The 27,561-nt window shown below is 43.8% G+C and overlaps 1 protein-coding gene across 1 annotated transcript in view; it reads left to right on the top strand.

Moving 5' to 3' along the window:
* The window catches only part of NOSTRIN (nitric oxide synthase trafficking), a 121,968-nt gene that overhangs the window by 61,065 nt on the left and 33,342 nt on the right, over positions 1–27,561 (top strand). The window contains exons 4-11 of the mRNA XM_077447908.1: positions 1,576–1,638; positions 3,355–3,436; positions 4,625–4,687; positions 5,773–5,877; positions 9,141–9,266; positions 12,269–12,367; positions 23,782–23,907; positions 24,013–24,121. Coding sequence (XP_077304034.1) covers positions 1,576–1,638; positions 3,355–3,436; positions 4,625–4,687; positions 5,773–5,877; positions 9,141–9,266; positions 12,269–12,367; positions 23,782–23,907; positions 24,013–24,121 — 773 coding nt within the window. The remainder of the gene's footprint in view (positions 1–1,575; positions 1,639–3,354; positions 3,437–4,624; positions 4,688–5,772; positions 5,878–9,140; positions 9,267–12,268; positions 12,368–23,781; positions 23,908–24,012; positions 24,122–27,561) is intronic.

The following is a 27,561-nucleotide window of genomic DNA, read 5'->3' as shown; positions in this document are numbered from 1 at the left end:
ATATAAAAACAAATGATGCAGTGTGGTATTCATTAATACGCTTGTTACCCCAACATTTCATATCTCTGATATGTGGCTGCTAATGCACTTTTATGAAGAAGTAACATGCTCTCTTTGTATTGCTTCCTGTGTGTGAATTTGCTGCTGTTTCTGCCAGTCCCTCTTCTTTCCTATTAAAAAACCGACCACACTAAGCAAGGGAGCACAGCATGGTAAATTCTCTAGCTGTGCCGGGAGCTCAGCCTGCCTGTTCTCTTTGTATTGCTTCCTTGTGTGGATTTCCTGCTGTTTCTGCCAGTCCCCCTGCTTTCCTATTAAAAACTGACCACACTAAGCAGGGGAACACAGAGTGGTCAGTTCTCTAGCTGCGCTGGGAAGTCAACCTTGTCCTGGCACACCTCCCCTGCACAGCATTTTACTGGGAAGCCCAGTGTGCTGCTGCATCCCCTCCATGCAGCTAAGAACAGAGGGAATGTGATCACTTAGAAAAAAGGGGAAACTTTGTATTTATAATGTTTTTTTTGTTTTTTTTTAATCTATACACAAATGTTTTGCCTTCTATTTTAAACTGAATGGGTTGTTTTACTTGTTTTACAAGGTGATCATTTACAAACACTTTAAAACAGAACTTTACCCAAAAGGGGAAGTTCCACATTACCTCCTCCTCCGGCTCTCCTCTCTATTATTTGGGATGGGTTTTTTTTGGGGGGGGGGGGGGGGGTACCTGATTTTGACAGGTATCTGCTCCAAATTCCGGTAAGATCGCCACGGCATACTGAGCTTAAGTTTGACCCCCCTTCTTCCCCCTCCCCCAGCCTCTAGGGACACGTCACAGGCCCAAGGAGACTGCAGGATCAATCAAGGGGTGCAGCGCAGCTTGCGTATGTGCAGTGGAGTCCCAAAGAGTTGCAGTAGGCTGCCCACAGCTAGTATGCCGACTCCCTCCTGGGATGAAGAACCCCTTTAAATGTATTGTAATGCTAAAAACTATAATTTCCTAAATTTGACTTGATCTGCAGTTTATACCAAAGAGAAAAAAAAGAGATGCCTTGTTTTATGTAAATTTCAAAAGCTAGAAATATTTTGTGGGAATTTATGCCAAATGTATCACCTTATCTTTCTTACATTGATTTGCGAGGGTTTGGCCTAGGATAATAAAAAGTGTAGTCCAGGCTTCCAGCTATCCAGTCATAAATGGATCAAATTTTGGCCAGTTCAGCAGGGGGGCCAGCCAAGGTTCGATCCATTTATGAGCAGGCTGGTTGTATTGATCCATCGATCGACTTCCGTACAACTAGCCTGTCTAATTTGTTTGCATGCGATTTCTGCCGGTGACTATAGCTGCTAACAATAATCATTGTGTGCTGCTGACAGGGAGCGCTGTGGGAGGGATTTCATCCATCAACATTGACTTTATTGATGGGGGAATGGAGCAAAAATCAGATCTATGGCTTGCTTTAGTCTCATGGCTTTTCCAGATGATAGAATTGTGTTTCCAGGCCAAATAAGTTTGAGGAAGATGATAAATGAAATGCTGTGTGAAGAACTACAATTAATTATAATTATCTTATTTAGTTGCATTAATAGTGCTTGGGCCTGTGCTGCTGAAGAAATGAAGGCAACAGCTGAAGTACACAAGTAAGTACAAATCTCAATCTCAAGGTATTATTACACATGGGGCATATAATACACACCTACACAAAATAATCTATGCAAAGATTACAAATAAATCTTGTGTAAGTACCTGAATTTGCTTTGGTACCAGTCCCTTGCACAGCGGAGCTTAGTCTTGGAGCAGGAAAAGCAGCACAAAGAGCCATTCAGTTCTGTGACAGCACAAGGAGCATGCTGGTAGGAAGAGAGAGAAAAGTGACAGAGAGATGAACTCTGCTGCTTCTCTTTTCAATGTCCAGTCACGGGTTGGGGTGGGAAGAGGACTGGACCTGCAATAGTTTTATACGTAGTAGTGTGGGTAAATTATAACAACCTATCAGCACCACATCCTTTAGTGTGGGTAAATGATAGCAATCTATCAGTACCACATTCCTGCTATGTCACTGTTAGAGGAGTTATGTATATTTGTTTTTTGTAACACAGTTCCCAGAATACTGGCGGTTACTTTCCCCTGAAGAAGCCCTGCTGTGCGAAACATGTTGGGAGTTTCTACTTCTGTACCACCGTGAAAATAAGGATAACAAGATGATGTCAATAGCCGATTTGTTTTTATATATAATCTTTTTAATGCTGTAATTAAATAAATGTATTAAGATTTTATGAAGTCAGTTTTGTCTATTACAAGCACTGTAAAAGTCCCACTTATCTTCTTTCAAATCTACAGTAGTATTACTGAACTGCAGCAGAGAAAAGTTAGGTATCCTGCCCGGCTACACATGGCTTTGAAGTGCAGTAAATCTGTGTAAATCTCAGTAGTGGATGTACAGAAAATGAAATTGTTTGGCGGGTAAAACAGCTTCCTTATATGTATTTTATCTGTTTATTTAGTGGTTTGCCTGGAGTTCAGCTTTAACCAATTGCTGACCAGGCCTTTTCCTGACATCACTTTGCACTAAAAGTGCACTTGGAATTGCAGTCACTGTAAATCTGAGGGTTAGATCTAAAATGAGGGGAAGCTCTGCTGATTTTATCATCCAAACATGTGCAAGCTAAAATGTTGTTTTTTATTTTCCTTGCATGTTCCCCTCGGATCTCCAGCAACTGCACTTCCAAGTGCACTTGTAGTGCAAAGTGGATTTGCCTTTAGTAAATAACCCCCAATACATATACAGTTTTAATTTTTTATTTTTTTACATTGACACTTAAGGTGCCATGCTTTAAAAAATTGCGCGCACTCGTGGAATGGCCCCGAATAGTACTTAGTACTTAAAAACAGTACTTAAAAATCTCCGTAGGCAACATTTTAGAAAGTTCTACAGGTTACTAGTTTAGAGTTTAGAGATAATCAAGTGCTAGAATTATTGCTCTCACTCTGACGTTCACTGCGATACCTCACATGTGTAGTGCGGACGATGTTTGCATATGTGGGTGTGACCTACTTATGCGTTCACCACTGTGCGCAAGAAAGCAAGGATGGGGGACATCTTTAAAAAAAAAGTATTTATTTATTTTATTACATTCTTTTAATTTTTACACTTTCCTATTTAAAAAATAAAATTTTGTTGGTCACTTTTATTGCTATCACAAAGAATGTAAAAATCCCTTATGATAACAATACATCATGACACGTCCTCTTTATAGAGAAATGCGGGGTCTAAATGATCCTTAAAAGCAAAAGAGCAAAAAACATGGGACCGGAAACAGGAAGTGACGTCACAAATGTTTGCTCTTTGTATTTAGAAAACTTGGCACGGCTATGCAACAAGATGCCATAAAACCAACAAATCAAATCTTAGAAGAACATGACAAGAGAAGGAAAAAGGTAAGCGACTGTGCTACATTTACAGCCTTGAATTGTATATTTGTTAAGACTAAGTATTTGTTGTGACTAGCGCTAAAGACATCATTTTTCATTCCAGCCTCTCGCCCTTCTTACCGCACACTGAGAGTCATAGTCAGAGCCATCTCCTGACATTAAAACCATTTACTGCATAGACAACTTCAAACATATTTCTAACTCGCAAATAAACCAACATCAAAGAGCCCCATCCATCCACTATTTACTATAGCTGTAAAAGTATTTTAGTGACTATTCACTATTAGACCCCTTTCATACTGGGGCTTTTTTCATGTGTTTTTAAGGCGCTTTAGCATTAAAAAAAGAGCCTGTAAAGCAATCGAAAGAAGCCTCATCTGCAATCCCAATGTGAAAGCCCGAGTGCTTTAAGATCCCTTTCACAATGTCAGCACCCGAAAAACACTTGTAAAGCGACGCTTAAACTAGCAGCGCTTTACCAGCATTTTTCGAGCGCTATTGGGGTGCTTTTAACCCCTGCTAGTGGCCAAATAAAGGGTTAAAAGCACCCACAAAGCGCTGCTGCCAAAATCACTTTGCAGGCGCTTTCCAGGAGTTTTGCAGGCATTTTGCAGGCGCTTCCCGTTGATTTCAATGGGAAGGGGCGCTTTAGGAGCGGTGTGTTCATCGCTACAAAAGCGCTGCAAAGAAGCTGCATGCAGGAATTTTTTTGACGCCCTGCCAGCGCAGCGCCTCAGTGTGAAAGCACTCGGGCTTTCACATTGGGATTGCAGATGAGGCTTCTTTCAAGCGCTTTTTTTAACGCTAAAGCGCCTGAAAAACACTTGAAAAACACCCCAGTGTGAAAGGGGTCTTAATGACTTGGGGGAGATTTACTAAAACTGGTGCACATAGAATCTGGTCCAGCAGTGCACAGTAATCAGCTTCTAACTTCAGCTTGTTCAATTAAGCTTTGACAAGAAACCCTGGAATCTGATTACTATACACAGCTGCACCAGATTTGGTTTTCACCAGTTTTAGTAAATCCCCCCTATGTCTTATAAAGCCCTGAGTGTGCAGCTTACTCATAAACAACACAGAGCCCAGCCTTCCTAACCACGTTTGTCTTTTGGTCCTAAGGACCTAGCAGGATATTTTAAAGGTTTTTAAAAAATAAAAATCTGTACTAATGAATCCATTCTTCTCCACTCCAAGCTAGATAACGAAGTTGACAAGGCGGCAAATGCTGTGCTAAACAACTGGAAACAACAGATCAAGGTATTTCCTGCTCTATGTAATGCTGAGGATGCAGAGTAGGGAGGCATTGCATTGTCAGGTAGAAAGTCTTATTGATTTAAATGTTTAAGTAGTAAGTACAAGCAATAGGTGGATTGCTATTGCTGACTAGGTATTATTATAATACAGGATTTATATAGCACCTACAGTTTGCACATCACTTTATAATATAAAGGGTGACGGTACAAGTATAATACAGTACAATACAGAAGCAATAGGAGGGCCCTGATCATGGAGCTTACAATCTAAAGACAGCAGGAGGTGCTACACAACTGTATTATATCTTAATCTGAATGTATAGTAATGCAGGCAGATTTAGCAGGGCTCTCACCCTGCTTCTTGACTGATGCTTACTGATGCTTTTTGATGCAGTATTTTATGTTATCCCCCCAGCCCTCGTGCCTCAGTGAGTTTAGAGACTTGAACTAGTAAGCGCTTGTCTGAGTTCAGTGACATAGTGAAGATAAGGACATTGGCAAATATAGGCATTTAACTAGCAGGGCAACCAGCTCAGTGGATGCTAGATGAAAACTAGAGCTAGTTAGCTCAAAAAGACACATTCTCCTGGTTCATACAGGGCGAAGCGGCAGCATCTCTGCAAAGGGCCCATCCCTACCCATGCCATACCAAGCTTACCAGCTATCCAATCCTTGCTACTTAACAGCTGGTGTGCATACACCTTGTTTCAACTATGGAGGAGCATGTGACCTCTTCCCATGTGAGAGTTCTTAGGCTGTGCAGCCAAACACTAACCCTAAGCACTGTCACATGACCAGGCAAGTGACATCACAGCTGTTCGGTGCCGCTGCCGCCAGTCGTTTTAGTGCTGACTGGTGAGGAGCATAGAACAGCAAGGGGGCACTGGTAAGGTAAGTATGTGGGGGGGGGGGGGTGCAGGGCCAAGAAGTCCCTTTGCAGGAACACTGTCCTTGAAGGTATAATATAGAGTCAGATGGGTTATTTCTTCTGCCGCTACGAAAAACTGTAATATCAGTATTGGATGGACTGACTCTTTAATATTCAAAATCAGCTGCTGTCTACCTTTAATTACTTTGTATTTTTTTTAGATTAAAAAGAAGCTTATGGATCATACTAAGAAACATGAAGTTCTTTTTCATCATGTAGAAAATGAAAACACCAAACAGCCCTTATCGGAGAAGGAGAGGCAGAAGGTGAGTCTATGTGGCTTCTAGAGTTGGACCAAATGCCCCACCCCTCACCCCCACTGTTCGTTTCACACCAGAACTCCTGAACAGAGAAAAAGTTCTGACCCGAACCGCAAACCCTATTAAAGTCTGTGGGACCCGAACTTAAAAAAGTGAAAAGTCTCCATTTTGAAGGCTTATATGCAAGTACTTGACAATGGATCTACATTGGGGGACATTGTTTTTCTTCTTCAATTTTTTAATAAATTGTCAAAAACTGTCTCTATTTTTTAATTACTTTTTGACACTCTTTTGGTGAATGGGTAGGGGTACTATGTAACCTATACTCATTTACATAGGAGGCCGGGATTTGGAGGGCTTTCAGATTCTAATAAGCCCCCTGTCCGCAGACCCCCACAACCATATCCCAGGATTGTGGGGATGAGCCCCCCGCCCCAAAGCACCCACCCCCCCATGTTGAAAGCATGTGGCTTGGTATGGTTCAGGAGGGGGGGGATGTTGCTCACCCCCCCTCCCTTTCCTGGCCTGCCAGTCTGTATGCTCAGGTAAGGAACTGGTATGGATTTTGGCGTGTGGTTGCTCTTAAAATCCATGCCAGACCCGAACTTCCTGGTATGGACGGGGCTGCCATTTTTTTTACTTTTTTATTATTTGAAAAAAAAAATGTTCAGCTGTCAGCAGGGAAGCCTATTAACAGCTGATATCCCATTGGTTGTTAAGAACGCCGCGGCCAACTTCCTGGCCCCACACCTTAACAACCAGCTATTCACTGTGCCCTGATTGGACAAAGCTTTGAATGCACTGTGCAGCATGCAGTGCATTGCAGGGCGTTCAGCAGGGCGAAAACACCCACTGAACGCCCTGCAAATTCAGATGTTCGCTGAACAGGCGATGTTTGGGCTGAGCTTTTGTTCTGCCCACACCATTTGCCCAACTGTAGTAGCTACCTAGGAAGGGTTCAGTCATTTTTTCCTGCTATTTTATTACTTGTTTGGTGAACGGTTAACATATCTATATATTTTTTCAGGCCTGGTTCACACTAGTGATGTGATTTTGATGCAATTTAAGGTGCGATTATGTAGTGCACGTTGTTTGCGATTTTGATGTGATTTTATTCCTGTACATTTTTTATGCGATTTTATGCCTTGGGTGCATAGTACTACTACTACTTATTTTGAAGGACCAAGCATTTGCCTGGGAGGTTAGTTGAGGGTTAAAAAAAATGAAATTTCAAAACTGCATCAGTCGCATGTTCATGCAAATTTTATGCATTTCCATTGTAGTCTGTGGAGACAAAATTGCACGGGAATTGCACTAAAGCAGTGAAGGAACCATGCTGACCCACAGTGATGTGAACATGCAACATTGAAACCAATATGATTTCTTTTGTCATGAAATTCTGTGCAACTCGAGTCACCCCAGAAATTGCACCAGTGTGGACCAGGTCTAAATGTCGATTCACCAGTTCAGTTTATTGTTTGAAATCTTTAATTTAACACTTTTGCCATTTACTTTTGTTTAAGTCGTTTGGATAAATTAAACCTCATTCAGCTAAATTATTCACCTTCATCTATTTGGTCTATACTTGACATCAAATAATACAATCGACATCCAACAGACCACCTCCAGTAAGAGAAAACTTTCCCTGATCCTAACATAATTCTGTCCATGGTCTGACTAGAATCAGTTTACTGGCATTTTGTAAATATACTGTAGCTGTAACATGTTACCTGTTCTATTTCTACTGTTTATGTATCATTTATTACTTAATTATTATATATACTGTATTTATCGGCGTATAACATGCACATTAATTTTAAGAGGAAAGTTTCAGAAAAAAGGTACATTTTAAATAAGGAACTTTGAAGCAAAATAAGGGTCAGTGCCCATCTGCAGCCTCACAAGTGCCATCAATGGAGCCTCACCATTGCCATTAATGCAGCAGCCTCACCATTGCCATCAATGCTGCAGCCTCGCAAGTGCTATCAATGCAGCCTCACTATTCCCCATCAATGCAGCCTCACTATTCCCCATCAATGCAGCCTCACCATTGTCATCAATGCAGCCTCCCCATTGCCAGCAATGCAGCCTGATCAGTGCCCATCTGCAACCTCACAAGTGCCATCAATGCAGCCTCACCATTCCACATCAATGCAGCCTCACCATTGCCATCAATGCAGCAGCCTCACCATTGCCATCAGTGCAGCAGCCTCACCATTGCCATCAGTGCAGCCTGATCGATGCCCATCTGCAGCCTAGAGGGGACAGAGAGGGGGATGGGACGAGCGCCAACAGATTACATACAGTGAGAATCTCCTATGATAGACAGAACAGTGGTCCAATGGCAGCCCAGGCGACGGGACTTCCTATTACAGAGGCCACCAAGGAGATTCTCACTGCATGTAATCTGACGGCGTTCATCCCGCCTCCCTCCCTGTCCCCTCCAAGGCAGCTAAAATTGAAGTATTGGCATATAACATGCACACGCTATTTGTACTCAATTTTCAGGGTGATAAGGGGCATATTTTACGCCAATAAATACAGTAACTATAGTCATCTCTGCTTCATACTCTGAAACTCTGAAATGAAGCATAAAAAGCATATATAGTGTGTACTTGCCTCAATCCAAAACACACAGTGTGGTTCCTATCTGATTCCTCCTCCCTCTGCGATCTGAATGGGTCACGTCTAATAGTCTAAGGCCTCTTGCACACGATACTCCTGTTTGAGCATCTACTTTTTTCAGACTTTTTTTGTATGTATTTGTGGGCATTTTCGCAAATATGTGTTTGCGCAAGATCACGCATTTTCGCGTGCATGCGCGCAAACTTACTCTCCCGTTCACAATATGCAGATTTTCTATTTTCTTTTTACTGAGCAATACATGGCACTTGTTTACATGCCAGTGTACATAGGTACATTAAAATTAATTGGCTGTATTTTAGCTCAGTAAAAAAATAAGTGGTACTGAGCTTTTTTCAAGGTGCAGTGTGCAAGAGGCCTAACTGGACACCAAGCAACCCCTTCAAGCTCACAGCAGGTGATTGACAGCCTCAGCTATGCATGTGTATCACCTGAGGCTAGGCACTTCAGTGGGTGTCTGTAAAGGTTTACAGCCGCTTCAACTGCTACTGGATATCTAATGTGAACCCATTAGAAAATCCCAGGTTAAGATTGAACAGTGTTATATTGATGGTTTATATGCCTGGAAACGTAGACCTGGGGAATGCTTATTTTGTGGTTATAGTGTTCCTATTTTCAATTTACAGCTTCTGAATAAATTGAAAAAATCAACAGAAGTCCTGACCAAAGCAGATGAAGACTATTATCAGGAAAATATCAATGGACAAGAAGTGAGGCTGAAGTGGGAATGCAGTTTGGAGAGTTGTTATCAGGTATGTGTTAATCATACTCTTTAATCATACCAAGCAATTCAATATTACCGTATATACTCGAGTATAGGTCGATCCGAATATAAGCCGAGGCCTCTAATTTAGCACAAAAAAACTGGGAAAACTTATTGACTCGTGTATAAGCCGAGGGTGAGACATGCGTCCATCCCTGTGTCCATCCCTGTGTCCATCCCTGTGTCCATCCCTGTGTCCATCCCTGTGTCACTTCCATCCCTGTGTCACTTCCATCCCTGTGTCACTTCCATCCCTGTGTCACTTCCATCCCTGTGTCACTTCCATCCCTGTGTCCCGTCCATCCCTGTGTCCCGTCCATCCCTGTGTCCATCGCAGCCTACCTGTCTCTTTGCCTTCTGCAGCCTCTGTGTGCCGAGCCGTGCCATGCCATGCCGAGCCGTGCCATGCCGCACTTCTCCTCCTGGTCTGACAGACGGCGGCCATTCCACTGTTCAAAAGCCGCGCCTCCGTCTGTGATAAGCGGAACACTCAATTTCCCAGCAGTCAGTGTTCCGCCTATCACGGACATCCTCTCATCCTCGTCCATAGTATGAGAATGAGCGGATGTCCATGATAGGCGGAACACTGACTGCTGGGAAATTGAGTGTTCCGCCTATCACAGACAGGGAGGCGCGGCTTTTGAATAGTGGAATGGCCGCCGTCTGTCTGCACGACACGCTGATCGTGTAGGCAACGGCGGTGACTCGAGTATAAGCCGAGGGGGGCACTTTCAGCCTAAAAAAAGAGGCTGAAAATCTCGGCTTATACTCGAGTATATACGGTATATTATTATTACTACTAATGCTAATTAAATAGTTTAAAATCCAATAACTGTTTTGGAACAATTCCGGCATATTCAGTATAGCAAAGTACCACAGCAAGGTATAAAATACAGATGTTCATTGTAACCTATCAGATGTCATCTCCTAAAAATAAACACTGTTCCACTCTTCAGCAAAAAATGTAAACCCTATATAACTGTTACACAATCCATTTATTGTTTAATGTTAAAAACAATCTTACATTCACCAATAACATATATTATTGTATTAGACAAAAAGAAAGACCAGTCTATTTTACTAGTCAACTTGCAAATTGCAAAAAAAGTTATATTCTTAGTGGCACAGCCCAACAGCTATACAATTAGGTCCATACTGTAAAGATCAATGATCAATCAGATCCAGGACCCTCTTTAGGTCAGGGCAAAAGGGGCAGCTGCCCTGGGCTCTGTCATTGCTGTGGGGCCCAAAGCAGTTGTCTCATACTTGCCAACTATCCAGGTTTAAACTCCCTTGTCCCTTGAAGTTTTAGCCCTGTGCTGTGTCCCGATATCTCAGTGTGAAGTGCTTGTAGTGGAAGTTGAGGAACTGTTACACTTTGTGTTAGAAACTGTTAAAGACTGTTGCCATAGAAGACAGCATTCCTACACATGCAGATGTGGTGTCTTGCTGGATGCCTTTCCCTGCATGGCTGTCCTCCTGTTGCAGTCTCAGAATCTGCCAATTAATCTTCCAAATACCCGATGTCGCGTACACACGACCAGACTTTCCAGCAGAAAAGGTCAGTCGGAATCATTCCGTCGGATATTACGATCGTGTGTGGGCTTCATCTGACTTTTTTGTTAAAAAATTCCGATGGACCTAGAAATAGAACATGCTTCAAATCTGGGAATCAATTTCTATCGGGAAAATCGTTCGCCTATTTGCTGGTCTGACAGACCAAATATGATGCTAGGGCAGCTATTGGCTACTGGCTATTGGACTTCCTTTTCTAGTCCCGTCGTACGTCATCACGTTCAAAATGAACAGACTTTGGTCCGTTCGTGTGCGGGCAAGTCTGTTCGGTTGGAAGTTCATCGGAACTCCGTCAGGAAGACCGTCAGACCTTTTCTGCCGGAAAGCCCGGTTGTGTGTGCGCAGCATTAGGGTACCTGGCCCTAATCCTCTCTCCCAAAGTTCTGTTAAGAGAAATAAAATCTTTTGCATTCAAGAAGTGTCTGGCGCCCAATTAATATACCTCATATTACACCCACTATGCCTTGCAATCCACCATATACAGAAGGATGTTAGCTATCTCTGGCCCTGGAGATTCTCATTAGACCAAAGGAGGCCTGGGACCTTGCTACACACCTAATGACGTGAAGTGTCCTCATGACTATATTTGGTGAAGCTGGAGTGTCCCATATCACTCTACATGCCATGCCAAGTTCTTCAGCAATATAAATCCTCAAAGACATCCCCTACTGATCATTGATTATTGAGCCAGAATGAGTGAAATGCTAATGTGTTCCAGGTTGTTTATCATGCATTTGAGAAAGAACTAGTTAAAGTGGGGTGCCCTTAACAAAAAAAAATTAAAAGTCAGCAGCTACAAATACTGCAGCTGCTGACTTTTAATAATCGGGCACTTACCTGTCTCAGGGTCTAGCAATGTGGGGGAACGGCATTCTTACTGTGGGCACCGGCTGTGGCTTCACAGCTGGGCACCCATTGCGCAGGCGCGAGCGGCGCCGCACGCCATGACACACGCCGAGCAGTCATCTGGGACCTGTCACGTGTCCCAGATGACTGACTGAGCCGAGGGGAAGTGACGTCAGGTGCCCGGGCACTGAAGGAGGCAGACTACGACAGAACCCCTAGCAACAAGCATTTAGAGGTGAGTTAAAAAAAAAATCTAAATTTTTATTTTTTATTTTTTTAGGAATTTTAATAATTTTTTTTTGGGGGGGAACACAACTTTAACTTACAACAGCTCCTTCAGGGGTAGTGATATATATGAATAAACAGAAAAATTGCAGTTCTGAACACCCATATTGGGGTCATATAGTGGGAACGACCTTTGGCAAGTACAAAACACTGACAAAAGTGTATATCTAACAACAATACAAAAAGAAAAGTATCAATTGCATTTATGATTGTAAATGACTCTTCTTTCTGTATTATTGGTTTTGTTATTGAGTACATTTTCAGTTATTTTTTATTGGATTTCAGAGTATCCAAGATCTTGAAAAAGAAAGAATACAAGTCCTCTCCCATATACTAACATTATATAACCAGCATGTTTCCAGCTATGGACAGACACTCAATGTGGTAAGTGATTCTTGACTTTTCCTGTTATATGGTATACTACAGATGTGTTTTTATTTTTATTTTATTTGACTCTTAGTTCAGAATTTCTACCACATTAAAAAGAAAACCACTACCCAACCATGGCACATTGCCATATGAGGGATTATTTACTAAAACGTGAGCGTGCAAAATTTGTTGTAGGTCTGCATAGTAACCAATCAGCTTCTAGGTTTATTTAATTAAAGCTTAAAGTGGAACTTCAGTGTTTTTTTTCATCTTTCCATCTATTAAATCTTCTGCCCTTGTTGTTTTCACTTTGGATAGTAAAACATTTTTTTTCTGACCAGTAAATACCTTATACAGCCCACTTCCCATTTCTTGTCTGGTAAAAAGCCTAGGCTTATGACATCATGCACAGCTCTCTCTCACTCTTGTGAAGGTGGAATGAACCATAAGAGGGTCAATGAGAGCTGCGGAGCTGGAGGTGTGCCTATGTGTAAATGCAGGAAGTGAACAGGCAGCAGCTTCAGCTGCCTGCCGTTAAAATAGTTGCAGCCAGACTCAGTGGAGGGAGATTTCTGCAGCATATTTGGCAAGTACAGAATCGCAGTATATATATATAAAATAATATGCTAAGTGGTTGGAGGGAAGCTTCAGACTGGCAAAGATGTTTTTATTACAGATTATGTGAGCAGACCGCAGTTCCTCCAAACTGAAGTTAGAAGCTGATTGGCTACAAGGCACAGCTGCACCAGATTTTGCACTCTTCAGTTTTACTAAATCAACCCCAAAGTGTTAAGGGCAATGTCATAATGGGTATCCCAGAACGTCATACTGACTGCTGGGGTCCAAGAACTGGGGCACTGTGCATTTGTGGTCCTGGGAGATGGCACAATATTAGCTGAGTCCAAAGGGAGGAGAACACCAACTTTTGCAACCCCAGAGAAATAGATAACTAGAGATTAAGCTATAGGACAACATTCAATGACCGCAATCCATAGATGCATTCAGAGAATAGCCACATAGCATTATAATGACTTTTGCTTGGTTTTACAAAGTTATTATTATTATTATACAGGATTTATATAGGGGCAACAGTTTGTGCAGTGCTTTACGATACAAAAAGAGACAGTACAGCAACAATACAAGAGGGTTAGGAGGGCCCTGGGAGCTTTAATAAGGGAGGGATTGGTGGAACAAAAGGTAATAACTGAGGGATTAATTGATGGGAGAAATAAAAGATTTGGTTATTAGATGAAGGCAGGATAGGCTTCTCTGAAGAGATGAGTTTTCAGGAGTCGCCTAAAAGTGGACAGAGTAGGAGATAGTCAGACAGAATGGGGTAGGGAGTTCCAGAGAATGGGGGAGGCTCTGGACAAGTCATGGAGACAAGCATGGGAGGAGGAGACAAGGGAGCTAGAGAGCAGGCGGTCTTGGGAAATAAAGTTTACTGAATCTCTATATTTTAATGTGGAATATTAAGCATTATATACTCACCTAATTGTAAAAATTTTATAATCATCACACTACAAGTTGAATATCCGGTGAGCGAATTTTGGTAATCTTATGTGACACATCTCAAGAAACATTTTGGGTCTTATGCTGTATCCTAAACTGCAGACATACAAGTATCATAATATTAGCTTCCTCTAGTCCCCTGTACAGCACCCATTTAAACTCTGAAGGGTGAGCTTGTAAAGAAGAGGAGAAAACGGCAGAGTGATAAGATCACTTCTCTGCTTTTCTTTTATAATCCAATCAGAAGGCTGTAGGTGTGTTTTGACCAAATTTCACTGCTGCAGTGGAGGGCAAGGACCTGTCTGTGGTGTCTGGTAGGGGTGTCAAGAAAAAAACTGCAAAGCATTACATATTCTCTGACAGATAATACAGCTTTCATACAGTATGTGTATTTTAACTGTGTATTTAGCTGCTTGTTCAGAGTTCAGCCTTAAAGCCCTGATTGTAATCTTTGGTAATCATCTCTAGTTTTATTGTTTAACAAGCTTTCTATGTATATGATATTTACATACAGTATATGTTCAATTATTAGTTTTCCATATTACTGACCTTTTGCCTCTTGGTTCATCATCATATGATCTAATGCAAACACATTTGTTTCCCGCTTTCTGAGCTGCAGTACATAAAGTAATATGAATGTTAATAAATGATATACAGACTTATTTAATAAGGGTGTGGAAAGAATAAGACTAGTGGGTATAATGTAGTTACTGCACTAGTAGGCCAGCGAAAGGCTGACACCTGGGCTTCCAATTTTGGTAGGGTGTCCATGTATATCCTCACAGAACTCTGCCTCCCATATGCCCCCTGGGATGTGCATCCAGCGCAATTATGGCAGCCCTTTACCATGTGATTAGCTGATCACATGTAAACAGGCTTGCTGGGTATCGGCCGTCCTTTCCCCCAATGCTGAGTCTGTGTAAGGAAAGGAGAGGTGCCTACCAGTGCCACCTATCAGTGCTCATCAATGGCACTTATCAGTGCCGCCGATCAGTGCTGCATTTCAGTGCCGCCGATCAGTGCTGCATTTCAGTGCCGCCGATCAGTGCTGCATTTCAGTGCCGCCTATCGTTGCTAATCAATGTACTACCAGTACAGTACTACCTATCAGTGCCCAGCAATGCTGTCTGTCAGTGCCCATCAGTGCCTCATATCAGTGCTCATCAATACCGCCTATCAGTGCCCCTTATAATGACTGCTGCCAATTTATACTCCAACCTTAACTCCCCATCTAAACTTACCTATTATAACGAGACCACACTTTAATTGGAGTATAACCAGCCATAGCAGCCTTTTATTCACAAATATAAAAAATATATATAACATTTTAACCACTTTCAGATCGGACCATTTTTCTGGCTTAAGACCAGACCACTTTTTGCGATTCGGCACTGCGTAGATTTAACTGACAATTGCACGGTCGTGCAACGTGGCTCCCAAACAAAATTGATGTCCTTTTTTTCCCACAAATAGAGCTTTCTTTTGATGGTATTTGATCACCCCTTCGGTTTTTATTTTATGCGCTATAGACAAAAATAGAGCGACAATTTTGAAAAAAAAAACACATTATTTTTTACTTTTTGTTATAAAAAATATCCCCCAAAAATATATAAAAAACCTTTTTTTCCCTCCGTTTAGGCCGATGCATATTCTTCTACATATTTTTGGTAAAAAAATCGCAATAAGCGATTATTGATTGGTTTGCGCAAAAGTTATAGCGTTTGCAAAATAGGGGATAGTTTTATGGCATTTTTATTTATATTTTTTTTTTACTAGTAATGGCGGCGATCAGTGATTTTTATTGTGACTGCGACATTATAGCGGACACATCGGACATTTTTGACACATTTTTGGGACCATTGTCATTTGTACAGCAATCAGTGCTATACAAATGCAGTGATTCCTGTGTAAATGACACTGCCAGTGAAGGGGTTAACCAGGGGGTGGCAGTGTAGGGGTTAAGTGTTCCTAGGGGTGTGTTACTAACTGTGGGGGGCTGGGCTTTGTTTTAGTGAACACTGATCTCTGCTCCAATCACATGGAGCAGAGATCAGCATCACTTGTTGCTAGGCAGAATGGGGAGCTTTTTACAATGTCATCTCCCCGTTCAGCCGCCCCGTGAGGCGATCAGGGGTATCTCCGCGGCGATCGAGTCCCCGGGACCCGCGACCGGACTCACGCGATGGCAGGGCAGCATATAAAAATGGACGTACCTGTACGCCATTATGCCTGCCCATGCCATTCTGCCGATGTACATCTGCGTGCGCCGGTCGTGAACTAGTTAACCATAACAAAAACTCAAATATCAGATTTGTCCCCCGGGTGGTCTTTGACGGCACTTCCCCAATAACTCTGTTCCACATCTACACTGCGGGCCTTTACCGTACAAGGCCTACGGCCGTGATAACACCAGCCCGAAGACAACTCATTACCCGTAGTGTCACCATTACCATCTTCAGCCAACCCGTGTTAACTGTACACCAAAGGGGGGCCCATACCACCAACGAGTCCCCCACACTTCCATCTCATGGGTTAGTTACCACCATCAAAGACCACCACCACCGCCAATTGTCCACTGCCATGACATTCTCTGCAATACCGCACCTGAAAATAAATAAGCATTAAAACACAACACATAGGGAGGGCAGGTGGGAAACTTCTCCTCCCAAATTCTCTCTGCACTGTTTCCCGGGAAGCCCCTCCTGCCCCCTAAATAAACTAAACCCCTCCCCACACCACACTTTTCTAACCAATCCCCACACTCCCAACTTTCTTAACCCCCCTAGCGGTAATCCCGAGTCTGGCTCGGGGTAGGAATATACTGACAGGAGCGGTAACCCCGAGCCAGACTCGGGATGTCTTCGCTCGATGCAGGGGAGGACACAGGGAGCGTTACTCACCTTGTCCCCTGGATCCAGCGATGTCCGCCGCGCTGTGTGATCGAGCTGTCCTCCGCTCGATTCACAGTGCCGAATGCCGCCGAGCTCCGTTCCCTGCGATGTTACGGCGCACGGGAGTGGAGAACGGCGGCAAATTCAAAAAAAGTAAAAACACACTAAACACACACAGCACTGTAATCTTACAGATTACAGTGCTGTATTAAAAAATACACACCTCCTTTGTCCCTAGTGGTCTGTGCAATGCCCTGCATGCACTTTTATATTATAAATACTGTTTTTTACTGCCTGGAATTTGGAGATTGTCCATAGCAACCAAAAAGTGTCAATTTTTCAGTGTTTTAGGATTTTATTACATTATTGAATAATTTTTATTATTCTTTATCATATTATAAACTTTATCATACCTGGGATGTCTGCTAGATGGTTTGAACAGATTTAAGAGCGTTATTCCTAAGAATTACAGGACTACAAAATAAAAGCCAGATTTCCATGCAAAATAATTGTACCGCTTTCAGCACCTAATTCCAGACTGAATCATACCGCCAGGGAGGTTAAACAACTTCCTATTAACCTCTGCTGTTCCCTTATCACCCCTGTCCTGCCGGCCTTCTGCTAGCTCATTTTCAATCCTCACACTCCCAGGCCTTTCTTTTCAGTGCTGCCTGTCAGTGCCGTGCCGCCTAACCATGCCACAGACCATTGCTCATTAATGCCACCTATCAGTGCTGCATATCAGTGCAGCCTATCAGTGCCTCCTATCAGCACTGCCTATCAGTGCAGCCGATCAGTGCTCATGGATGCTGCCTGCCTTCTCAGCACGGCTCTGAGCAAGCAGAGCGTATCTCATGCAACTCACAGCTGACAGTTCTATCTGCTCCCCTCTCCATCCTCCCTCCTTTCTCTCTCGAACATGATGGCACAACCCTTCCGCTCCTTCTCCCCCCACCACTCTCCCATATGTGTACTGCTGCAGGAGTGAGCTTATTAGCTTCACGCTGACTTCCGGCAAAGCACACACAGGAGGGGGGGAAGGAGAAGATCAGCCGTGCCATCCCATGCGAGAGGAAGGAGGGAGGACGGAGGGGAAGCAGTGAGAACTGTCAACTCTGAGCTGTATGAGAGAGACGCTCTCCGCTCAGAGTCGTGGGACTTTAAACCCCGCTGGGTTCCCCCCGACAGTGGCGAAATGCCAGGGCCTGGGTGCAAGCTTGACTGCTATGACCCCGGTAGGTCCGCCACTGACTAAAGGCAAAACTTTTTTTTTAATTTGTGGATAGAGTGAAGGGGGATTAGAACACCTGTTGGGTTTTTATTGCAGTCTGTGCCCCCCCCCCCCCCCACGTTAGGGTGATTCTTCCTCTCTATTTGTCGTGTTTACCATTATCATTAGAAGTGAAAGTAAAAGAAAATGTCACATTTTGGGTTGTTCCCATGAAGGTAATAGAGGGAAAATCTTCCAACGTGGACACTAGTTCTGGTGACCTGGGAGTCCCCAAGAAATTTCCTTAATTTGTAGGGATTTGCTCACTTCCTATTTGGCTATGGGAAAGGAAGTAAAGTGAAATCTCTGCAATGGGACAAAGATGGCAAAAAAAATTAAACATCCGACCGGGGTTATAACTCTTTATGCAAAATGAAAACAAAAATGTTTGCCTGTAGTTCTACTTTCAGGGCAAGCCTAGAACTAGGAGGCTCAATTAAAATGGAACAACATGTTCAACAAATAGGGATAAGGATTATATGAGAGACTGTAGACATTGCAGCCATGAAGGATCAGCAGATTTAGGCCGTTATGCACACTGGGTGTTTAGCCTTGGCACACAAGGCTCCAGCATTAAGTTGCAGCTGGAAGCCCTAGACATGCCGTCCAGCCCCACTGCCGGCAACCTGTTGAACTCTATGGGAGTCTGACAGCTGCTGTGGCTGAATGGGGCTGGGTGGTGCACAGTGGTACTGTTCAGAGCAGTAAGTGCCCAGGGGTGAATGTCTGGAAAGCAGACTTCTTACATTTCAGTCATTCGTCACTTGGAGCATACTGCCTTAAGTGTAGATATTGCTAAATGCACCACCCAGCCCCATCCAACAGCCACAGTTGTCAGACCCCCATAGGGTTTGATAGGCTGTCAGCAGTGGGGCTGGACGATATGACTTTGCCCTCCAGCTGCAGTGAAACACTGGCGCACCTACCTTGGCTAAACACCCATTTTGCATGAGGCCATATCCTTTTGCAGTGTGACTGTTTTCTGTCCTGAAAAGCTGCAGTGCAAATTGTCAAACTATTACTAGTATCTGTTTGCTAAATATCTAAAATGTGTACCATATCCTTGTGTACTGACTAATGTTCAGCACCAATGAGACCCCCTCGCTATAGTTATAATGATAACAATCGTGGTCTAGCCCATCCATGAATTAAAACCCTATTCCAGTCATTTTTTTAGTTTGGAAATTGGTTAGAACAGGCTGAAAGCTGAACTCCAGGCAAGCAGCCTGGTACACAAATGAAATACATAAGTGGGGTCTCTTTACCTGCCAAAGGATTTGTATTTCTGTCTCTGCAGTCCTGAGATTTACGCAGCTCTGCCACACATCACGCCCCTTTATGGCAGGGCAGGAGACCTAATTTTTCTCAGCGGCACTGTCATCATGCTCGCTGTGCTGCAGTATGTTTGGTCGGCTCCTTGTGGCGTTACTCCCTCCACCGGTCTAAGCTCTGCTGTACATGGGCTACAAGAAGCTGATTCTAGGTCATATTCGGGCATTGCATTGCTTAAAATAAAAATATATATTTAATGATGTATTATTACATTACAAAGATGTATCAGTTTGTGTCTTTTATATTTGCCTGGAGTTAAAGTAATAATAAAAAAAAAAACTATTAAATACCCCTTTTCTAATCACTATACAGCTGTCATGTGACTCAGATCTTTCCCAGCCTGTCTGCATGGAAACAGGGGCAGTAGGAAATTGATTTCCTCTGATACTGGTCCCATGTTTAAAATAAATAAAACAGCCTTAATGTCAATAAACTGTTTTAAATAGCCATATATATATATATATATATATATATATATATATATATATATATATATGTGTGTGTAAAAAGGCCAGTGTGGTGGCCTGTATTTATGGGAGGAGCCCGGAGGGGTATTTAATCAGCTCGTTCGGCTGTGTTCCTTGTCGGGTCCTGTGCGTGATATCTGTTACGTCAGAGATCTAGGGACGACTATTCGAGACCAAACGTTGTGAGTTCAGTGTTCGTGAGTTCCCGTGTTCGTTAGTCCCGATCGTGTCCGTGTTGTCAGTCGTCTTGTCTTCGTAAGCGTTTGTGTGTTTTCCTTGTCCGAGTATCGCAATACTCAAAAAATTGCCGTTGTCGTACAACGCATCTGGGCCGGCTGTCGCAGGTAGGGCTTCGGCTCCCATTTTTTCGTTTCACGTTTACTATGTCACTAAACACGATGTCCTGAACTCACAAACCACTCACATTACATTTCATGAACGTATTTTCAATCATGTCACCCGTTTCATTCATTTCATTTCATTTCGAATCATTTCAAATCATTTCATTTCAAATCATTTCATTCATTTCTGTCACTTACCGCGCTCCGATTCGAATCTAGTCGCATCTCCGATGCACTGATTCGATTCGGTGTGCCCCAGTTTTCGGCCTCATTTCAGTAAATGCTCCAGAGACGGAGTCACTCGCAGGTTCAGGCGCAGTCCCTGATTCTCATCTTTGTCATGGCATATCATTTCTTGTCACGTATTACGCTCCGATACGAATCCAGTCGCATTTCAGGAATGCACCGATTCGCCCCGGTGCGCCCAGTTGTTTGGCCTCATTTCTGTACATGCTCCAGAGACGGATTCTTTGTCAAATCATCGATCCAGTCGTAGATTCTTGTCCCTGTCATTGCGTATCATTTCTGTCACTTATTACGCTCCCTCTCCAGCTACACCCCGTCATGGCAGCTCTGTCCCATAGTAACAGCCGCACAGCTCTGGGGTCATTGCTGGACAGGGCAATCTATGGCCTTCACCACCGACAACCAGCAGAGATTATTGCAAAGATAGGTCTAAAATCCCTAGCAGTCATGTCCTTCCCATGTAGGCTGGTACATCTGTCATTATAAATTCAGTTTAAAGTTGATGGTACATTGCTCCCGGGCTAGAGCAATCTCGCAGCAGATGCGCTGTCATGTTTAACTACACCTTCTTAGCACAGGTGCCAGGAGCCGATCCAGTATCAGCCATTATCCTTGGTCGGTCTCAGCTAAACCCCTGTTTAGCACAACATCTGCAAACAGTGGCCAAGCTCATCAACGTCTCACTTTCTCGCAACACCCTCAACCTACCAGACAGCCTGGAGGACCTTCAATAATTCCTGCCCCTACAGTCGGACTCCAGTCCCCTTCTTCCTTCTCGTCAAGCCCTTGAGTACTGGTCAGTTTATGAAACACATGAGGGTACTTCTACGCAACTTTCATCTGAACCCTATCCGGTACTTCTGTCACTCCTTCCGCATTGGGGCAGCCTCAGCAGCATCCTGTCACGGGGTCCCAGACCAGGTCATTGAAAGGCTAGGCAGGTGGGAGTCTGCCTGCTTCGCTCAGTATAGCCACAATCCGCAAGTGGAAATGGCTCAGGCATTTGTTAAACTCACTCAATGATCAAACTCAATTAATAAAGAACTATCCCCTACCTGAATGTTTTTGCCCCTTTATTTTGGTATACCGTACATTAGACCAGGGCACACTTTCAGGCCATTTCAAGTGGTAAGTTTGTGTTAACCCTGTTTGTCATCCTTATTCGTACCGGACATAGGGCTCTGAACCATAAGTAAAAAGGCCAATGTGGTGGCCTGTATTTATGGGAGGAGCCCGGAGGGTTATTTAATCAGCTCGTTCGGCTGTGTTCCTTGTCGGGTCCTATGCGCGATACCCACCCTCCCATCCCCTTTTTAGGGCATTTCTCAAGACATCATACTCCTCACGAGAGTACTCATTTCACTTAATTTCATGTTCATTTCATTTAATCCTCATTTCTTATCTAGGGTATCCCCCCTTATTTTGGTATACCGTACGTTAGACCAGGGCACACTTTCAGGTCCATTTCAAGTGGTAAGTTTGTGTTAACCCTGTTTGTCATCCTTATCCGTACTGGACATAGGGCTCTGAACCATAAATAAATAAATATATATATATATATATATATATATATATATATATATATATATATATATATATATATATATATATATATATACATATGTATATATATATATATATATATATATATATATATATATATATATATATATATATATATATATATATATATATATAATCTGAAATGAAATCTTTAACGGCTTCCCGACCACCTCACGCAGATATACTGCGGGGCAGAAGGGCACGTACAGGGAGATTCACGTACCTATACGTTGCCCTTTAAGAGGCGGGTTGCGGGTGCTGCATGAGCACGATCACAGGTCCCACGGGCTCGATGTCTGGGGGGATACCCGCGATTGTCTCATGGAGAGGAAGAATGGGGAGATGCTAATGTAAACAAGCATTTCCCCATTCTGCCTAATGACACTGTTACTGATCACCACTCCCTGCAAAAAATAAAAACCGCAAAGGTGATCAAATACCACCGAAAGAAAGCTCTATTTGTGGGGAAAAAGGACATCGATTTTGTTTGGGAGCCATGCCACATGACCGCGCAATTTTCAGTTAAATTGGCGCATTCCCGAATCGCAAAATGTGCTCTGGTCTTTGGCCAGCCAAATGGTCCAGGGCTTAAATGGTTAATATTGTTTGGCAATAACATGTTGTTGGAGGATTTCTGCCAGTCACAGGCTCTGTCACCCCCCTCCACCCTGTTTCTTAGGATAAGAGGAAGGTGAAGCCTCCATCAATTTACATGTAATATCCTGCCCCCGTTGTGTTTAGCTTGTTATTGGGCATGGAAGAGGAGGGAGGGGGTTGGGCTGTTCTTTACCACTCTGTATACACCCATAGGCACATGGGCTGCTCAGATGTGATAGAGAGATAATGCTCAGGATAGAAACTCACTGAAAACTGAGCATGTGCAGAGCTGCCAACACTGCTCTGAGAAATCTCCAACTGCGTTGGGAACATGTACAGGAGGGAGGAACAGAGAACAGCAGGATCAACCAGTTTTTTTGCAGAATAAAGAAAACAAATTTCATAGTGAGTGAGTATGAATAGCATGTAATACACACTTTATTGATAGTTTTTTTTATGATGTAAGTTTAATGTCAATTTAAACTTTAGAACTCTGGCTATGTCTCATTTTGGAGAGGTCAGATTTTAAATACTGTCTGCGTCTCCATAGAGAAGATTATTTCTGTTCTATATGATTCCTGTCAGCTGCACAGGATAAAGAGGAAATCTCCCTCAACAGAGGTTCTAGTTTGTCATAATCCTATTTGATTATTTTGTTTTTATTGATGTCTCTGTCCCCTTTGAATGGATGTCCCCTTATCTTCTGTCATATCTAAAGACAAAAATTGGATGGGGTTAGACTTTATGCACATCTGATTTTCAGTTACTGTAGTCAGATTATGTCTTTCTACAGTTTACACATCATTGTTATTCTTTGGGGTAGATTTACTAAAGGCAAATAGACTATTCACTTTTTAAGGGAAGTTGCACTTGCAATATAATCTTTTCCAGAGCTTAGTAAATGCGTTGAACTCTTACTGACTTCCATCACCTATTCACGTGCAAGCAAAAATACAGTTTTTCTTTCTTCTCTTTGCAAGATTGGGTATTCTTTGCAACGGAACATTTCACTACATCCACCAAGTTCTGAGGAAAATACCCTTGCAAAGTGCAACGTTTTTTGCCAAGTGAACTTTTTCCTTTAGTAAATCAACCCCTTTGTGTTGCACTATGCATTTCATTAAAAAGGTAATTTTATTTTTAGGTTTTTTACTCGGTGCCCATGATATTTACTTGTTTTAAACTGTTCTCAATGCCATTTATCTTACAGTGTCAAAGTCAAATAGACCAGGCTATTAAAAACATTGATGTTGAAAAGGATATTCAAGCCTTTATGGAGGAAACCACCATTTTTACAGAGGACAATAAATCAGAATTTCTGCTCCTGGATTATTATGTAAGTTGTTATTCAATAAAAAAAAATAAAAAAGAGAGCTATGATTTCACAAGTTTTGTGCCGGTATATTTCCATGTTATTTGTTGTCTCCCTGTTGTGTCATAGGAGGAAGATGGCTCTGCTTCTATGGATCATACGAGAAGAATCACTTCGATCAATGGGAAACTAGAACGACTTCAGAATGACATTGATAAAGCTGTTAAAGACAGAGAAGGTAAAAAAAAAGAGAACCTTATTTTAGTCATGCTCCATTACCACGTCCTAGTATATACAATGAATATAAAAAGTCTACACACCCCTGGTAAAATGTCAGGTTTCTGTAATGTAAAAAAAATGACAAAGACAATTCATTCAACTTTTTCCACCTTTAATGTGACCTATAAAATGTACAACTTAGTTGAACATCAAACTGAAATCTTTTAAGTGGAGAGACATAAAAATAAAAAAATAAAATAATATGGTTGCATAAGTGTGCACACCCTTAAAGGAGAAGTCCAGCCTAAGCTTGTTTGGCTGGACTTCTATAGGTCACAGAAGTGCAGTTAGTTCTGCACTCCTTTGACCCATTTTCAGCAGAGGGCGGACTTCAGTCCGCTCTTTGCTGACATCACAGATATCAGTCCAGGCACCGCGTCATCTCGAAAATAAAGTCTGGATCGCCCAGGTGCCTGGACTGACCCCCATCTCAGGCTCTCAGTAAGCCTCTGAGAGCCTGAGACGGCCTATCCCTGCCCCTCCCCAACTCAGCGCTCTCTGCTCAGGGAGCTGTGAGAACCAAGCCAGCCATGATGTTCGATCGCTTGGTTCTCATTGCAGAGATGCCCGGGGGACAGATGCAGCATCTGACCGATGCTTCATCCACCTAGCTAAGTAAAATGGAGGAAAAGCCCCCACTAAATACTTTGTTGAAGCACTGATTTTTGTACAGCACTTTTGATTTTCTTACAGCATTCATTTTTTTGGGGTCTTTTAGTCTATCAGCATGACAGATCTTGACTTGGGAATATTTGCCCACTCTTCTTTGCAAAAATACTACAACTCTCAGATAGCGAGGGCATCTCCTGTGCACAGCCCTCTTCAGATCACCCCAAAGATTTTGGGATTCAGGTCTGGGCTCTGGCTGGGCCATTCCAAAACTAATCTTCTTCTGGTGAAGCCATTGCTTTGTTGATTTGGATGTATGCTTTGGGACGTTGTCATGCTGAAAGATGAAGTTCCTCTTTATGTTCAACTTTCTAGCAGAATCCTGAATATTGTGCCAGTATTGACTGGTATTTGGAACTGTTCATAATTCCCTCTTTCTTCCTAAGAAAAGGCTTTCATCTTGCCACTCTATTCCATAGCCCAGACATATGAAGAATACGGGAGATTGTTATCACATGTACCACACAGCCAATACTTGCCAGATATTCCTGCAGCTCCTTTAATGTTGCTGTAGGGCCTTCCTGACCAGTTTTCTTTTTGTCTTTTTATCAATTTAGGAGGGATGTCCAGTTCTTGATAATGTCACTGTTGTGCCATATTTTCTTGACTTAATGATAACTTTCTTCACTGTGTTGCATGGTATATATAATGCCTTGGACCCAGAGGCAGCTCTAGGCTTTGTGAGGCCTTAGGCAAAACTTACACATGAGGCCCCACTCATGCCCATAATGAGAGAGAGGGGTATGGAGGGGGAGAGAGAGGTAGAGAGAGAGAGAAAAAGAAAGAGGGGGAGAGAGGAAGGGGTAAAGAGAGAGAGGGGAGAGGTGAGAAAGAGGGGGTGAGGGAAAGGGGGTGAGAGAGATCTCTAGCCTTGTCCCTATCTGCAGCCCCTTCTTTGCCCCATGTCCCGGTCTGTGAGAGCACTGGGGGGCAAAGAGCAGGGAGGAGCTGGAGTGTGCAAGGGAGTGGGGGGCAGAGAGTGCTGGGGTGGGGTCTGGAGAGTGCAGGGGGGGACGGAGAGTGCTAGGGGGTGGGGGCGGAGAGTACAGGGGGTGGGGGTGGAGAGTGCTAAGGGGGGGTGGGGGCAGAGAGTTCAGGGGGTGGGGGCGGAGAATGCAGGGGGTGGAGAGTGTTAGGGGGTGTGGTCTGGACAGTGCAGGGGGTGGGGAATGAAAGGGGGTGGGGTCCGGAGAGTGCAGGGGGGTGGGGTCCGGAGAGTGCAGGGGGGTGGGGGAGGAGAGTGCAGGGGGTGGGGTCCGGAGAGTGCAGGGGGGTGGGGGTGGAGAGTGCAGGGGGTGGGGGCAGAGAGTGCTAGGGTGTGGGGGTGAAGAGTGCAGGGGGATGGGGGCGGAGAGAGCAGGGGGGTGGAGGTGGAGGGTGCTAGGGTGTGTGGCGGAGAGTGCAGGGGGTGGGGTCCCGAGAGTGCAGGGGGGTGGGGGTGGAGAGTGCAGGGGGTGGGGGCGGAGAGTGCAGGGGGGTGTGGCGGAGAGTGCAGGGGGTGAGGGCTGAGAGTGCAGGGGACCAGAGAGAATTGGGAAAGGTGGAGAGCACAGGAGGGGTGGGGGCTGGAAAGGGGGAGCAGAAAGATTTGGATTGGAGAGCAGGGGGTACTGGCGAAATGGGGCGGAGACAGGAAGGACAAGGAGGGGCTGCAAAGCAGGAGGGGTGGGGCCAGGGAGCACAAGGAGGGGCTGGAGAGCAGGAGGGGCACAGGGAGCACACGGAGGGGCTAGACTCTGCTGGAGAGTAGGAGGGGCGGAGCCAGGGAGAACACGGAGGGGCCTTGCAGCACGGGGATTGAGAAAAAGTTAGATAGGAGGAGCGGTGGGGAGACTGCACATAGTAAAATCAATTTTTCCATATTCCTCCATGCAGCCACTTAATAATCACTTCTCCTCCTCTCCCTCCTGCAGACATTCAGCGGCTGCAGGATGGATATGGAAAAATAATTTCCACTATGTGCAGTCTCCCCACCGCTCCTCCTATTCAGGCACACAGGCAGGCTGCACGAACATTCACCTTCTCTCCGGTCAGCCAGGCAGCAGAGCTCCTTCCTCTTCTTCATAATCATGGGGCAGCTCAGCAGGATAGCTTCAGAGACCCCCGCACTGCTGAACCAATTAGGGGGCAGGTGCAGAGGAGAGGTCGGGAGAGCGGCACAGGCTGAAGGAGCTGTGGGATCCACATGGACATGCCGCCCATATACCTTGGAGCCCGCCCGGTGCTGTAATCCAGCCGCTGCCGCCACCTAGAGACCACTGTCTCGCTCCCCACACTTGCTGCCATCGGACGCTCCGTGACATCAGTGTTTGATCACAAGCAAATTAGGTGACCCGCGAGGCCCCTGCGAGTGCAGGGCCTTAGGCGTTCGCCTAATTTGCCTAATTAAAGAGCCGCCTCTGCTTGGACCCTTCTGCTGACTGATACCTTTTAACAATGAGATCTGATGCTTTGGAAGCTCTCTGCAGACTATGGCTTTTGCTGTAGGATGCAACTAAGAAAATGTCAGGACAGACCTACTAGAACAGCTGAACTTTATTTGGGGTTAATCAGAGGCTTGATGACAGGTGTGTACTGACTCCTATTTAACATGAGTTTGAAAGTGATTGCCTAATTCTGAACACAGCTATATCACCAGTTATAAGAGGGTGTACACACTTATGCAACCACATTATTTTTTTATTTTTTTATTTTGACTTCCCCATCCTAAATGATTTCAGTTCATTTTCC

Source organism: Lithobates pipiens, unplaced genomic scaffold, assembly GCF_037356315.1.
Source record: "Lithobates pipiens isolate NorthernLeopardFrog02 unplaced genomic scaffold, aLitPip1_a1.2 Scaffold_22, whole genome shotgun sequence".
NCBI lineage: Eukaryota > Metazoa > Chordata > Amphibia > Anura > Ranidae > Lithobates > Lithobates pipiens.
The sequence above is the reverse complement of the archived record's forward strand: the minus strand, read 5'-3'. Positions and strand labels throughout refer to the sequence as shown.